Consider the following 15,572-nt stretch of genomic DNA (forward strand, 5'->3'; position numbering starts at 1 on the left):
TGGACATAGAATTGATATTACTTGGCACTTTACCTTCGATAACGTCAGCTAGATGTAGATACAAAGATTTAAAATCTATCTCCGAACATTCATCGGGACTAGGATGATCTTCTAAATTTGCAATAAGCCTCAATGCTTCGGGGATCACCGTCTGTCCGGAGCTGGCGCTAGACCAGTGTGATATTACACACGCCCAGTTGTTTACCAATGTGTCATTGGGCCACACACTGCATTTACTTTTCTTTGGTAACCTCAACTTTGTTGCGTTTTCTACGACATCTTTATTGACATGCCTTTTGTATACGAGTATTCGCTTACGAATTTCGAATTCGGACTTGGTGCCTATTATTTTCTTTAAATTCTTCACATCGTCGGGACCGTGCTTATATAATCCATTTAGGAGTTTCACCTTTTCTTTTTTAGTCCAAAAACTCATAATAAAAAAATTAGAGTACGAGCAAATATTAACAAACAGTGGACGTCAAAACTGTCAAACTTCACAATATGTAAACGAAACGATTTATTTCCTGGCCATGGCTTAATCGGTGATTGCATTCATACATATGTATGTATATCGGTGGAAAATTAATCAAGAGAAACGGTTTTTGTTAACTGTAAGTACACATCCCAAAACAAGGAGTGGAAATAAGCTATTTGCGTATTTGTTTGTAGAAATTATGGACACAAAATTTTGTGCGTTTTTAAATAGCAATTGTCTAAAAATGAGACTCTGGGTTAGAGTAAGCTTTTATAATAATTATTATCGATTCTGTTTTAAGTATATTCAGGGTTTTAAGAAAAACTTCTTTACAGACAATATAAAAAATTGCTTTGATGGTATCGTCACCAAAATTGGGGTTTCTTTGCTTATTTTTTATTGAAGATAATTTTGATTTTATTAAATTTTTAATAAAATAATATAAACGACCAACAGCCTCCTATTTTAGTTAAAATAAAATGATTATTATTAATTTTTACTGATAAACGGGAATTAAATTTGTCACGCTCGCATCTGCTATTTATACAGGGAAATGCTGGGAAATGACATATTCAAACAAACTTAAGTAGGAATAATTTATAAAACAAAAAAAAAAATTAATGAAAAATAATAAATATTCTTTGGGCTGGGTCAATACTCAATTCTCAATACAAAACATTCACTCATATAATACATGATATGTTGATCTGTTCATATTTTGAAATAAAAAAATAGATTTATTGTGGTCAATATTACAAACTATCTTTACAGAAAATTTCTTTATTACTCATACTAAAGAATTTCATAAATACTTTATTCGCGGTATTATACATATACATTTTGTGTTTTAATATTATAATTATAATATAATATATATCGCTACTTTGTATTCAAAAGGAATGGTAAATAGAAATAATTTAGATTTTATTTTTAAAATACTTTTATTTCGGCTTATGTATAAGTAACAATGAAGGCTCCATTTTGTACCGTTGAATAGCCAACGATCTCGATTCTTCTATCGGACTGTAGATAGCACGTGACAATAATTTAGCTTTTGTTAAATCGATTTTCTAAAAATAAATTACACTTATTGATTAAATATATTCACTTACTTATGGACATGTTTAATTTCGAACTCATTGACAGTGAAGAATTCAAAAAATTACGATACATCAATAACCGCTATATGTAAGTAACAACAAATGTTTGTGTCGGTAGACTATACATATACATATGGTGGATCAATAAAACTCACATTTTCTAGTAATCATACATTGTCTAATGACGATACAAATGAAATACTTACTTTAACTATACTTTCATTTCTAGATTTTGCAGTTTCAACGTCATTTTTAATGTAATCTGAAAATACTTCACACTCTCTAGTCCACTTATTATTTTCCATTGTAAAATATATTGCACTACTATAAGTGACACATATACAATATTTGTTATATGGATAGTTACTATGGAAATACACATTAGGTACTGTATAAATACATATGTAGATCTGTGCAATTTTACCTGAAATGAAACCAACCCAAAAAGATGTATTGATACCACCATGAAAAGAATTTCTACATTTTACATTAAAATAATATCCAAATTAGGGACTTATAATAAGGGATTGAAATAATGTTAACCGGTCTCCAGTGATTTTTCTTGTGGATTAACCGGTAGACCAGTTAACCGAAATTTAAATACTGTAGCATTTTATTAAATTTCAAAATTAATAACCTCTATGCAGATGATTATAGTGAGTTAATTGTAGGCTGAAAGTAAATGAAGTATTTTATTAAATCAATATATACATACATAGGATTGAATAAATAATGAAATCCCAAAAAAAAAAAACATGTTTGATTATAATTTAGAATTTATTTTCTTATTAGTAACATTTTCGGCCACATACTCATATATATATATACACACACATTGCATATTAAAACGCAAGTGGATAAACTCGGAAAAAAACATTACGTTAAATGGTATAAAGCTTACTGCTATGATTTATAAATCAGTGTTGTTTTCTACATTATCTGAATATTCTTTGAAATTAAGTTTTTGCGTATAATATGATATAGAAAATTAGAGCATACTACGGGTGAATTCAGTTTAAATTATATTGATTTATTCTTTAAGTGACTAGTTTTATTTCTTCGTTCCAACATTCTTCGATATAGACCTTCATATGCTGCAAGACTATATTTTTTAATTATTATTTAACCGATTTACCAAGCGAATTTTACTAGTTATCATAAGGCATAAATAAGTAAAGATACAAACGAAAAAAAATTAAATCCCATTGTAATAATTATTTTTCATTAGAACTTTTACGTTTTACATTTTAAACATCATTCTTATAATGACTAATATCATTGTTAATATCACTAAGATGATGAAGCGAAGGAATGTATTACCATTGGTCATTGTGAGGGATTTGCAAGTCAAAAAAGGTATAAAAACCAAGAGCAGAACATCTTTAACGCTTTCTATATCTATCATTGTATAACGTTCTGACTATAGAAATAAAATAAAAATTTCTAATATGTACGCATTCAAATTAAATTATTATTTGATTTTCTCGCGCGGACAAAATACACATGACAGATGAGAAAAAGACAGATCATAACATACAGATGAAGAACTTAAAAATAAATTGGCCCGTGGGCAACCTTTTGAACTACCTCGGTCTACAGAATATAAGGTATTTCAACTCTGTATCGATTGTGATACTAAATATATTATATATATACTGCGAAACAGTTTCCGTTTATTTTTCATATAATATTATACATAGAACATACATTGAGAATACATTGAAAATATATAAAAACTAAGTAGGAATTTTCTGAAAAACTACAGATGTTACAACATTTCCGACACCACCACCAAATTTAAATTGAGGTGTCGGTATTAATTCTTTCAATACAAACGTAGTTTTGAAATGTTCACACAATTCACTTTCAGTCCAATTGCAAGACGTAATAACAAAAAGACCATCGCTTCGAAGAATTTGCCCAATTTTATCAATATATGAGAGTCTTTTGGCTTTTGAATCTTCTGGATTTAAGCTGATCGCATCGTAAGTTCCTTTATCGTGTACAATTTTAAACATTTCTACATATTTAGTTACTTTATCCACCACAATATCCAAGACCTTAAAATATATTTAAAGATAAATTCCAAAATATTTCATTTTTTAAGACTAATATATATATAGAGTAATACATACTTCGTATGTGATGTCGGGAAATTCATCATTTGTTACAGACATGGCTAAATCTATTGCGGGTTTAGAATAATCAATACCGGTGAGATTTCGAAACCCTTCTCTCGCTAACTCTAGTAGAGTCATTCCATTTCCACAACCTGAATACAGAAATATATATTGTGAATGCCAATAAAAATAAAGCAAAAGAAAATAATAATATAAATTTAAACTGAAAGTGAATAAAGGATTCGTAAATCATATTCACCTATATCGATGATAGGATCGTTTGCAACGATTGATTCGTTTCGACACACCCACTGTATAACTCTGATCATACTATCTTCCCCAAACCAAATCTCTCCGACATCTCCAGTCTCATTGAAATTAGCAATCTCAGCTGTGTAAGTATCATTCCAATATGACATTGTTCCAAGCTCGCATCCATCCAACTCTTCACTATTACCAGTAGTCGACATATAAAACGCTTATAATGTGCAACGAGTCAATTTTAAGCACTGCGCAACTCCTAGCTTTTGTAAAATTTGACAGCTGTCATTTTGGTTCTAATTGTGTTTGTTAACGACCATTTAAACTTTTTAAAGAACCACTCATACAATGAATTGGTTTTAGCTTTTACATCAATTGAACTGTTCTAAATCTTCAGTCTTTAGAAACCAGGTTATTCATGGTGTATTAATTGAAAAAATCAAAACCACGATAATACTAAATCTTTTAATACCAAATTTTGAAGTGTTAATATTGTAACGTAGAGATTAGGTGAGTGGCGCTCGTGGACCGATGGTTTACTAGCGCAGATCACCTGATCTCTCGTTCCCGCCAAAATGGCCTCTACGAATGAATGAGCCGTATGCAACGGCCAATGGGATCGCCTGACTCATCGACCAATAGTTGCGGAGCCCAAACGGGTGTAAATATGGGGCGCTCTCGGCTTGGGAACCATTCCGACCTGGAGCATCGACCAGAGCACACGAATTAACTCCTTCTACAATCCTCCTGCGTCTTTATCTCCGATTCTGGAAGCCCCCTCTTCACGTCCACGCAACAATATTAACGAGTACCAACGCTTCTTTGGTTGTTAATTATGTAGGCTATTTAGTCTGTTTTGATATTATCAGCAATCAAACACGAATATAAAGGGAAAATGCTCGATTCTATTTGAACTGATCTCCCCGAAATTCAAACTATTTTCACAAACTATGTAAGTGTTGAAACTGGGACCAATATAAATAAAGTGAAATGCCATTTATTTTGGAATTAATGTTATTATAGATTCTAATTATGTACAAATCACCATTTTAACACAGGAAGGATGTGGAATGAAATATATAATATTTGAAGAGATTTCAACAAACTGCAGAAAAAAATTACTTATTATATAATACTAGGTGAACTTACTTTATTGCCAAAATTACTCGTTCAGAAATTGCATATGTTCAAAATTTAATTACAAAACTTAACATAAAAATTAATTGTGATGATAATATATCGTCATCTGTGAACATACATACAAGTGTAGCAGCAGTGGCTATAACAAATTTGTAAAAATATTTCTTAAATATATAAAAATACAATGTAAATGTAGTGTTGTAATTTACATCTTAACAAATAGAGCTTTAAACCAAAGAGAAATACGAAATTTTATGCTTATTAAAATTAAAAAAATAATAGCTCTTGTGTTAAAGTTTTCAAAAAAATTATAAAACTATTTACACTATAGATCTAAATATACTCTGCACATTTTAATTCTTGGTTTACAATAATTAACAAAGCTAATTGTACATATTCAAAAAATCATATTTGTTTATACTCTTCAGAGATGATTTTCATATTTGATAAATAAATTATCGATTACTAAAAGGTACATTTGCAATGTTGGTATTTATGCAAAAAGCAAAACAATTTTATTTACATACATATTTTGTGATACAATTTGTAAAAATATATGTTATATTATGTATACCCTGATGATTTTTATATTAATTTAATAGAAAAACGCTTACACATAACGATTTTCGCAAAAAACTCAAAACGATTACAATATAAAAATCATTATTTATTGAAAATATAATTTTATATTAAATAAATGGAATAAACATCAAAATTTCATGAAAGTAAAAAAAGATGGAAATCAAAAATGTATAGAAATGATTGAAAATTACACATCAATGTATAGAAAATATATAAATAATAAAAAAAAATTGTTTTAGGTAACGATTTCATGTGATAATTTCAGTAACAACTTCTAATGGAAGTGGTTGAATTATAGCCATTGTCATATGTCCATCCAAACTAGATCGCTCCTTCTTTAATTCCGTCTCTAGTTTTTCTTGTGATAAGTCTTCAGCTCCGGGAGTTTTATCAATAAAATGCACTGAAATATGCTTTCTGAGTTCAGTTTTCAATCTAAAACCTTCTGGACATATAGTACATCTACAATGCAAAACAAAAGAAGATATAGTGACCAAATGACTTGCGAAATTTATAAATTACTATCGAAATTATGTAAGTCATTCACAAAACAATACCAACCTATACATCTTATCGCCAAGATGTGATCTGGTATGTTTTACTAAATCATTACTTTGAGTGAAAGCCCTTTCACAATATCCACATTTATAAGGTTTTTCTCCAGTATGAATTCTATAATGACGTTTGAGGTGATCTTTACTGTTGAACCTACAAAAAATAAAATGAAAACACAAATCCAAACCAAATGTCTAATAATGAATAATTTGATATACTGAATTTGAACACTAACCTCATTGTACAGACATCACATTCGTGTGGTTTGATACCCAAATGAATTAACTTATGTTTTGCCAGAGAATTAGTTTTGGTGAATGCAGAGCCGCACGTATCGCAAACAAAAGGTCTAGCCCCTGTATGCGTAGACATGTGTGATTGTAATTCACCTGAATTTTAGATTGCAGAATGAGACATTATACCAAAATGCTCTATACTAAAAACAGATGAAGAAACCACTATACAATAATTATACCTTTGCTGACGTATCTCCCAGGACACAAAGTACAGTAAAATGTCTTTTCTCCTCTATGACGTTTCAAATGTTGATTTAAATTAGTGCTGCTATCAAACCGTTTACCGCAAGTAGCGCACAAAAATGGTTTTTCTCTAGTGTGTATTCTTAAGTGAGCATTTAATGTGGTACTTTGGGAAAAGGCTATAAAAATAGCATTATTAATAATCTCGCCATGAAATGATATGGTATTATAATATGATGTACTTGCCTTTGTTACAGATGGGACAATTGTGTGGTTTAACTCCTTTATGTTTGTTAATATGTTCTAATAATTGCTTTTCATGTGTGTAAGATTTCGGACATTGGTCACATTTGTACGGTCTGTTATCTTCGTGGGTTCTTTCGTGTCTTTTAAGGTGACTGGACTTCTTGAATACTTTCCCACAAATGAGACAGGATAATACACGATTTTTATTCCGATGTTTGCGCATGTGTGCAGAAAGAGAATGACACGAGTCGAATGTCTTAGGACATTGGGTGCAATCATATTTTTCACTTTCTTCTTTGATATCGAAATTTTCTAGTTTGACTTCAACTTTAGGTTCAATTTGTCCATTGTTGGACTGGTGCGTAATCATATGACTCAATAATTGCGTTTGGCGTTTAAAACGCCTAGGACAAACGGTACATTCGTATGGTTTAAGCTCGGGGTTGTGAATTTGCACATGACGGTCGAGACGAGAAGCACGGTCAAATATCCTATTGCAAACATCGCAGGGGTGCACCTTGTTAGGTTCTTTAGAATGACTCTTAGCGTGACGGATGAGTTTACTCGGTTTCAAAAAGACCTTCGAACATTTTTTGCATTCATAGTGTCGTTTTATAGTTGAATTGGAACGTTTCTTTTTGAGCGTAAGCGGCTCATAATCAGAAGCTTGAAAGTCATCATCGTCGTAGCCAAAATCCATATCTTCCGTTTTAATGTCAGCCGGCTCCTGCTTTATGTGGTCTGGGGGAAGCGTGACCATTTTAAAGATACGTCTGAGTTCTTCGTCTGAACGTTCACAACGCTTTTTAAATTCATATGCCATTGTGAGGCTGGCTATACAAGCATTGCACACTTGTTCTGGTAATCCTTCGCTATCATTTAACTATAAAATAATAATCGATTAGTATTCGAAAGTTGCACGTAGAAAAAAATAGCATAACTAAATATTCAATTCCACTGAGTTTTTTTCAGTTGTAATATATTTTGACTAATTGGAATATATTCCATCTAACCCACATAAGCCATATTGGAATATATTCCATAACCCACATTAACGAATTATTGAATTCTAAAGCATTTGTAATAACATCAGAGCTGTCAAAACTCAACTGTTATATTACAACTGGCGCACATTGTTGAAAGTGTATTTGCGCTCGAAGAGATATAATTTACTAGTTGAATTGTATTCGAATATGAAGGACTATACACTTTGACTGTAATATACATATATATTGATTGCTCAGATGCGCCCGTATAACCAATGAGTACCAATTTAGTACCAAAATAGGTTCCGTGACTGATCAACACAACTAAAACTGAAACGTACAAATTCATAAAAAAAATTGATACATACTAGTTATCGAAAAGAAAATGGATACAGTGTAAAACATACACATATACAATCTTATAAAACGTTTTTATATTTTATAAAGAATTTATTTATTAAATTGAACGTCACGGATTCTACGAACCAAAGAAAGAAACATACATACAAAGTTTCTTTCGTAATTATATATTAAAGAAGATTCACAACAACGTTTAAGTGGACGTCTATTAATCAGTGAGCTACTACGGTGAACAAAGTCTAAAGATTTACTTCGCTACAATCATACCCATTGAAATTGTTGGAAAGCTTTAGCAGAACCCACGTTTAAGAATGACGGTAATCACCCGAGAGCGTGGAAAATAAACTGCCGAAGCAATAATTGATTATTTGACGTTTATGCTTACAAATGTATATGAGTAAATTTTACACCCTATTATACTGTGCCTAGATAATTTCTGTACATTTTAATCTCGTACGTATCGTATTTCCAGTATCTACATATCTGTATTGTTTGTGTTGGCCAGTCTTGATTGCCGCCACATATGAAATGAAAAAAATAGAATTGAATACAAGTTAGACCGGAACGTAGAGATTGGCAGGCACCTGTATAGCCGTGCAGGAGGCGATCATCTCGGCGATGAGCGGAACTTGCACGAAGTTGGTGTAGTTGTTGGCAGCGTCGGAATGTCTGTCCATGCAAGTGCGGCAGAAGGAGGCCGCGTCACCGGACTGCACCACCAGCATGTTGCCGACGTGCATCGTCTGGGTGGGCTGCAGCAGCTGCACCGTCTCCGTCTCCGTCTCCAACCGGGTGTCCGGGTCGCCCACCCTCACCACGGACTGCAGCGAGTGCAGCGACTCGGGCTCCAGCGCCTGCACCTGCACTTGCACCACCTGGCATTTCAAGTCGTCGCGCTCCGGTTCAGACTCTGGATCTAGCAGTTGCAGTTGGTGTCGGAGTCGCTGGGTGTCGGAGAACGCGGAGAGGGCGGAGAGGGAGGTCACGGAGACTATCGTCGGGGTGGACGGACGAGGGGGCGCCGCGAGCTCCATGGGGGCGACGGGGCTCTGGGGGCGAAGGCCGAGGGGCGCAGCGGAGCCCACATCCGACACACTCCGAACGCCACACTGACAACCGCCGCCTATAAACACTACGCCACACACACTCGATATATTAATATATGCCCTACATACACGCCTCGCACTTCACGTTCGATCTCTTCGATCGGGATAACTTTACGTTTTTACTTTACAGAGACGGTTCGGTGATTACTAGTCAAATGTGAATCGGTCACAGGACAACCGGTTGCTCTAGATCGGTCACACGTGATCACCCGTCACCCTAAAACTGGTCACACCCGTACATATAGTTATAGCCAGCAGTTTGGCTTAGTGGTAGCGTATATATTTAGCACCACTGAGGTCAAAGGTTCGAGTCCTCGCCACTGCTGGTTAGATTTGGGGGTTTTGTGACTCCAAATCGATCGTTTCTCTATCAGAGTTTGCCAATTTTATCTGATCATTGCTGAAACGGTTCCTGAAAATTGGTATTAGATCTAATCCTGCTGTCACAAAATCTGTCTGTGTATAATTTGTAATAATTATACACAGTAATCTGAAATCTATAGATATCTCTATAATTTCGTATTTATTATATGTATAAAAATTGTATACAACAAAAAAAAAATCTAAAAATAATCCATAGATGTCTCTATGATTATTATTTCTGATTAATTGTTATATACTATATATTCTGATTGTATATGTATGTATTACTGTATTTCTGATTTCTGATTGTTTATATATTCTGTATTTCGTTAACGTACACCCGTCGCATTGGAGCAAATCTGTAATGGCGAGTGTATATTGATTTGTAACAATAAAATAAAATAAAAAAATATATGACTAGTAGTCCGTTTACCTATAGAGACTGCGTGCTGCCAGTTGTACATAGAGGAAATATATATGAGTACTGGAGAATATGAGAAACTCGGTGCAGTTTTGACGAAGTTATATATTGTTATTATTAATACAACCGTTTTAAGGTCTGTTCATACCTATCCAGCACGACCCGAATCCTGCAAGTATCCTGCAAGTACGGACAGTATTCTTTAGTACATTCTATATGGACGCCCATGAATGCGTAAATGCGCATGCGCGAATGGAGTATGAATACGCCCATATAATGTACCAAAGAATACTATCCGCACTTGCAGGATACCTGCAGGATACGGGTCGTGCTGGATAGGTATGAACAGACCTTTATAGGTCAATTAAAACAACTTATAAAATGCTCAACATGAGTCATCGGATACGAGTGCACTCGAACAGAGTCTACTAAGAATGTCCAAAAATTAGTGGACTCGATATGGAAGTGCATTAAAACGAGATGAAACGCGACTAGTGTGCTCACTCACAAAAAGTATACGGTGAGAATTTTAATTAGTCCGATAAAGAGTGACAAACTAGTGATTGAATAGGAACTCCTGACTGACTGAAGATAATGTCTGCTGGGCTACGTGCAAGGGTCGTTCTATGTCTAATTTTTATGGAGAGCACTTATAACATTTTGTCATTGTCGGGCTTGTCAATTGATAAAGCGAGGATCGTGTCTCCAGACATGTTTTTTGTAAACGCCAATCTTTGCCACGGAAATCGTGAAAGCTGTCCAAAAGAAATATTATACTAACGAGAACTCGAATGCCAGATGTTCCGTAATCGAGATTTTAGTGACATGCGCGAGATCATTTTGTGCAAAATAATCACCGAAACGTTAATAGTTTGTAAGGAAAATATTGCAAATGGTTGATTGTGCAATACTTAGATAAAAAATACATTAACGTTAATTGAAAGTAAATATATTTATATCAGTTTTCAATCAGAGGTTTCGTTTTTATCGATTATGTTAAAAAATAGCTGAAGAATAAATGAAACTGAAATGGAAATGATTACCGACGTTTAGACCAAAAAGATAGCCATCTGACATTTGACAGGTCGTGCCGTGTCGGCGAGTTGACGTGTTGCGCGTGGCGTGTGACGTTTGCGTCGAGGATGGTGTCCAAGGCAGTGGGCGTGAGCGCGAGCGCCCTTTCAGTGGCCGTGGTGGTGCTGGCGTGGTGGTTTCGCTCTCCGAACGATGAGATGCTGAGAATCGCGGCCGTGTCGGCCGGTCTTAGCGCTCTCGAAACGCCGGCGACTTCGGAGACTCTTCAGCAGATGTCACCTGAAGATGTGCAGCCGCGACCGCGACCGCGACCGCGTGTCGCCGTAGCCTACGGGGCGTGTCAAGACCTCTTTGCTGAGGCGCTGCCCCTCCTCGACCATGAATCTCTCGATGGAGAACCCCAACATTTCGACACCATATCCTCGACCACTGAATTGCTCAAGAGTTTCGCTCATTATTTTCGACACGGCGCTGCCGCAGAGTACGATCATATATTATACTAAATTTTTATATTGTTGGCGATATCTATTTTACAATTTTATTCATGTAGCACTTGAATAATATATACTTTTGAATTTAATTTCTTAAATTAACGTTTTTGAAAAAAAAAAAACAGCATGTTTTAATCAATGTCAGTCAAAGTCAACGTATATTTAATTTCTTGTATAAATACGTGTACATATGTGCTATACAAACGTGATAATAAATTATTTTTAGTAAAACTCTTGCATAATGTTTGCATTGCACATACAACGCTTGTTTGAATAACATGATTGCACAAATATTAGTGCTTTTTTTATTTTTAATGTTTTATTGTTGCAGACGATTCGTATCTAACTCGACACTTTTCGACGAACTCGTATCTGTTGCTGAGAGTCATCCTTCTGCAAGATGGGTGATTGGTGGGAATGCTCCCATAATGGCTTCCCGATTCCACGCAGAAGGCTGCGAGGTTTTATTAGCTTCAAGAATGACTCCTAGATTACAAAATACCCTACCTAAAGATATTAAAACTGTCGGGGGAGATTTATCAGGCAAAGACGACATACATTTAATCTTGGAGTATAAAGCTGACGCTCAATGGGGTCCCTATACAACCCCTAGAGCTAACAGATACATATTACATCACGATATTAATAATCCCATGGTGAGCTCACTGGAACTGCTCGATGAACATTTACATGATTTTGACGCCAATCTGCTCGTTGTGAGTGGTATTCAGATGATGGATAGTCATCCGTTTCCTCCCGGTAGGTTATAGGAAAATATTAAATAATATACATACATATGATAATGACAATCCAGGTTCATGTTTGATGAATTTTGTTCGCTTTAGGTGTACGTGAAGGTCGACTAGGGAAAATCAAAGAACAAATGCTATCTCAAAAGGCATCTACATTGATTCATTTTGAAATGGCGAGCTATGTTGAAACAAAATTAGTACTCAATCTAGCTTCTTACATAATTCCATATTCTGACTCTTTAGGAATGAATGAACAAGAGTTGGCAAATTTACTTCACACCCTGGAACATGGGACTGTAACTATAGTCGCTGACTCTAATCCCAGAGTGGCAACTGCTCTGGACCAAATGAGACATATTTTTAAACTAATTCGAAGAAGTAACGCTAAAATATCTAACAGTCGTGATCTTTCTCGAATCCATGTACATACTTTGGCATATCAAGCCATATTGACTGTGAAAGGTTCCGCATGGAAACAAACTAAAGCAGCCGCCGCTAAAGCGTCACTCACTGCTCATAGACATGTTTGTGGAGTTAAAACTGTTACACCTTCACAGGTACGACTTGTGATGGATGATAGCTTTTCAACATCTACACATAAGAGCGATGCTGAGAGGGTTAACCTAAATCCGGATAATCCTGTGTCTTGCTGGGATGAGCAAATTAACACCGATGGAAAATTAATTGACATAGAAATATGCGTGGCTCCAGTATTAGTTTGTATAAATGCGCAACAAACTTGTGGTGCTGGAGATAATATTTCTGCTGCTGGATTATCGTTGCAAATTTAAATTAAATTATTTTTCTATGCAGTTTTTAATTGTGGTTTACAGGTTTGAAATTATATTAAAAATATGTATACATATTTACGTTATATTTATGTACATATGTTACATCCAATTCGTGAAATTGCAAAACAATTATTTTATGAACAAAGCAACAAGCTTGCATTTGAATATTTTTTTCCACTTTCATGAAATGAGCAATTTTACGAATTGGATATAAAATATACAATTTTTTTTTCTCTTACTAATTTTTTTTATGAAATGATCAAAAAATCACTATTTTAAGAAATTAATAATGGTTTTTAGTAACACTGACTTAAATTTGTTATTTGAATATTTGCATTTATTTTTACAATATTTAGTCATTGTAATTTTTTTTTTAAATTTAATATAAAATTTAGTCATAATAATAGACTGAAAAAATAATCATAATTGTAGTTCCATAGTATCATTTAAATTTAAGCAATATCTGTGCTTAATTTGTTAAATAATAATTGATATTTGATAATTTATGTACTACAGATAAATACATAAAATATTAATACTTTTACCACACACATACAATTAATATTTTTAAATTTATTTTTCCTGATATACATATGTATGTATATCAAAGCAATTAAAGTTATTTTAAATGATTATTAAAAAATATATTGCACTTAATATATGTACATACTAAATGATTTAACATGTAGATACTAATAATTTCCAATATTTTTCAATTCCATTTTTTTGTGATTAAATACATTCCTTGACTCGAAGACTAGCGCAAAATGTTTTTTATTAGATTTATACTTAATATTGTTAATATTGATATTTTTACGAACAGATCTTTAATTTATTATAAATTAGGACGAGTACGTTTTGTCTATTCAAAAATGTGCCTGAAAATTTTCACTCATGTTAATATTATAAATGTAATTTACCTTATTTAAGAAAACAGAATCAAAATATAAAATAAATGTTGTTTGTTAAGTTATTGAACACAGTATAGAACAAATTTTAAACATCTAAGTGTATTAACTAATAATTTACAAGGCTTTATTATAATATTCTCATTCAAAATTACATTAAATTTATTTAAAAATGTAATACTTATGCAAATATTCCCATTTATGACAACTTTTTTAAGTTTCAAACATTTTTGCAATATATCCAATTTTAAGTTCATGTTAAAAAATACACTTTAATATATCCTACTTTCATCACGTGAAATAATTGTATCTTGTGTATTTTCCACATTTGTTGTAAAGTTTTTTGCAAAATAATTTTATCGTCAACATTTTATATTGTGAGTGTTTCAATTTTGCCAAAATAAAAGATATTTTTTAATAAAACGTTTATTTATTAGTCATACTTACATATTATTATATTATTAACACTAATACCTATATACATTTATAGACATGGGTTTATAATATTAAAATGTCTACTTTAAAATGGATTTAAAATGTATGGTATAAAATCTAGACTTGATACGTACATATTTGACTTATACTATTAGTTTATAATTAATTAAAATTATTAGTCGCTAGTAAATTTAATTTTTTTGTTTGGCGATTGAGTGTCTTGATCTTTCTTGTTTTTTGGCTGCCATAATCCGCTACGTATGAACCTTTCCGCTACTTTCTTGTTCAGAACAGGGCGATTTCTCTTGTCTAAAATGGCCTGCTTTCTCTGCATAAGTTCCCGCACCTTTTGTAGGTGTTGTTTGACAGGGTGGGTAGTTGGGTCTTGTCCTTCTAATTTGAGTTTCGCCCAGAATAAGGAGTTGATTGCATAGAGCAAAAAGAGATCTCTATCTGCTGCAGCGGTCGGATCAAGTTCTTCGTCGCCTAACAATGTCTGCAAACCTGGTGGTGCATCTAGGTGCTCTGAAAGTTGTTTCAATGCTGTCTCTAAAGCCGTAGCACCGGCAACGAATTCCACGTCTGAGGACACATCGTCAAACGGCAATTGTTCGGAATCTGGCTCTGATTCACTGGACTCTGATTCCACTTCGATTACATCACACTTATTTTCCTTCATTTTCTGTGCCATGTGATCGAATGTGAGTGCAATTGCCGTGAAACGTCAAATCAACGTGACCTAACCTCTATTGATTTGTTTGACATTTGCGTCGACCATTGTTGGCCGTAGCACCAATTTTTATCATGCCATAAATATTAGAAAATAATATTTTTATGCATCTTAAATAAATAAATTTCAGCAGTAAATAAATGTAGATGTGTCACAAAAACTGCTTAAAAAAGTAATCGAAACAAATTAATGGAGTCAATGGAGTCGATTATGATCACTAGAAAATACATTTA

At 33.5% G+C, this 15,572-nt stretch overlaps 4 protein-coding genes across 4 annotated transcripts; 1 reads left to right on the forward strand and 3 right to left on the reverse strand.

Moving 5' to 3' along the window:
• Positions 1 to 1,790: 1,790 nt before the first annotated feature.
• On the reverse strand, positions 1,791 to 4,273 carry LOC143911452 (EEF1A lysine methyltransferase 2). The gene is made up of 3 exons (XM_077430319.1): positions 3,958 to 4,273; positions 3,714 to 3,850; positions 1,791 to 3,638 (listed from the first exon to the last, which is right to left on the reverse strand). Exons 1-3 carry the CDS (start codon positions 4,166 to 4,168, stop codon positions 3,315 to 3,317), a joined length of 672 nt encoding a protein of 223 aa, XP_077286445.1. The 5' UTR covers positions 4,169 to 4,273; the 3' UTR covers positions 1,791 to 3,314.
• A 690-nt stretch (positions 4,274 to 4,963) lies between these two features.
• LOC143911616 (uncharacterized) lies at positions 4,964 to 9,448 on the reverse strand. The gene is made up of 6 exons (XM_077430585.1): positions 8,892 to 9,448; positions 6,962 to 7,844; positions 6,712 to 6,894; positions 6,472 to 6,625; positions 6,243 to 6,389; positions 4,964 to 6,143 (listed from the first exon to the last, which is right to left on the reverse strand). Exons 1-6 carry the CDS (start codon positions 9,339 to 9,341, stop codon positions 5,930 to 5,932), a joined length of 2,031 nt encoding a protein of 676 aa, XP_077286711.1. The 5' UTR covers positions 9,342 to 9,448; the 3' UTR covers positions 4,964 to 5,929.
• A 1,834-nt stretch (positions 9,449 to 11,282) lies between these two features.
• Positions 11,283 to 13,884, forward strand: LOC143912133 (ADP-dependent glucokinase). The gene is made up of 3 exons (XM_077431343.1): positions 11,283 to 11,713; positions 12,055 to 12,482; positions 12,569 to 13,884. Exons 1-3 carry the CDS (start codon positions 11,340 to 11,342, stop codon positions 13,264 to 13,266), a joined length of 1,500 nt encoding a protein of 499 aa, XP_077287469.1. The 5' UTR covers positions 11,283 to 11,339; the 3' UTR covers positions 13,267 to 13,884.
• Positions 13,885 to 14,595: 711 nt separating this feature from the next.
• Rrp47 (Ribosomal RNA processing 47) lies at positions 14,596 to 15,371 on the reverse strand. Its single transcript, XM_077431344.1, has one exon. It carries the CDS (start codon positions 15,298 to 15,300, stop codon positions 14,785 to 14,787), a length of 516 nt encoding a protein of 171 aa, XP_077287470.1. The 5' UTR covers positions 15,301 to 15,371; the 3' UTR covers positions 14,596 to 14,784.
• Positions 15,372 to 15,572: the final 201 nt, after the last annotated feature.

This window comes from Arctopsyche grandis, chromosome 5 (genome assembly GCF_051622035.1).
Source record: "Arctopsyche grandis isolate Sample6627 chromosome 5, ASM5162203v2, whole genome shotgun sequence".
NCBI classification, from domain to species: domain Eukaryota; kingdom Metazoa; phylum Arthropoda; class Insecta; order Trichoptera; family Hydropsychidae; genus Arctopsyche; species Arctopsyche grandis.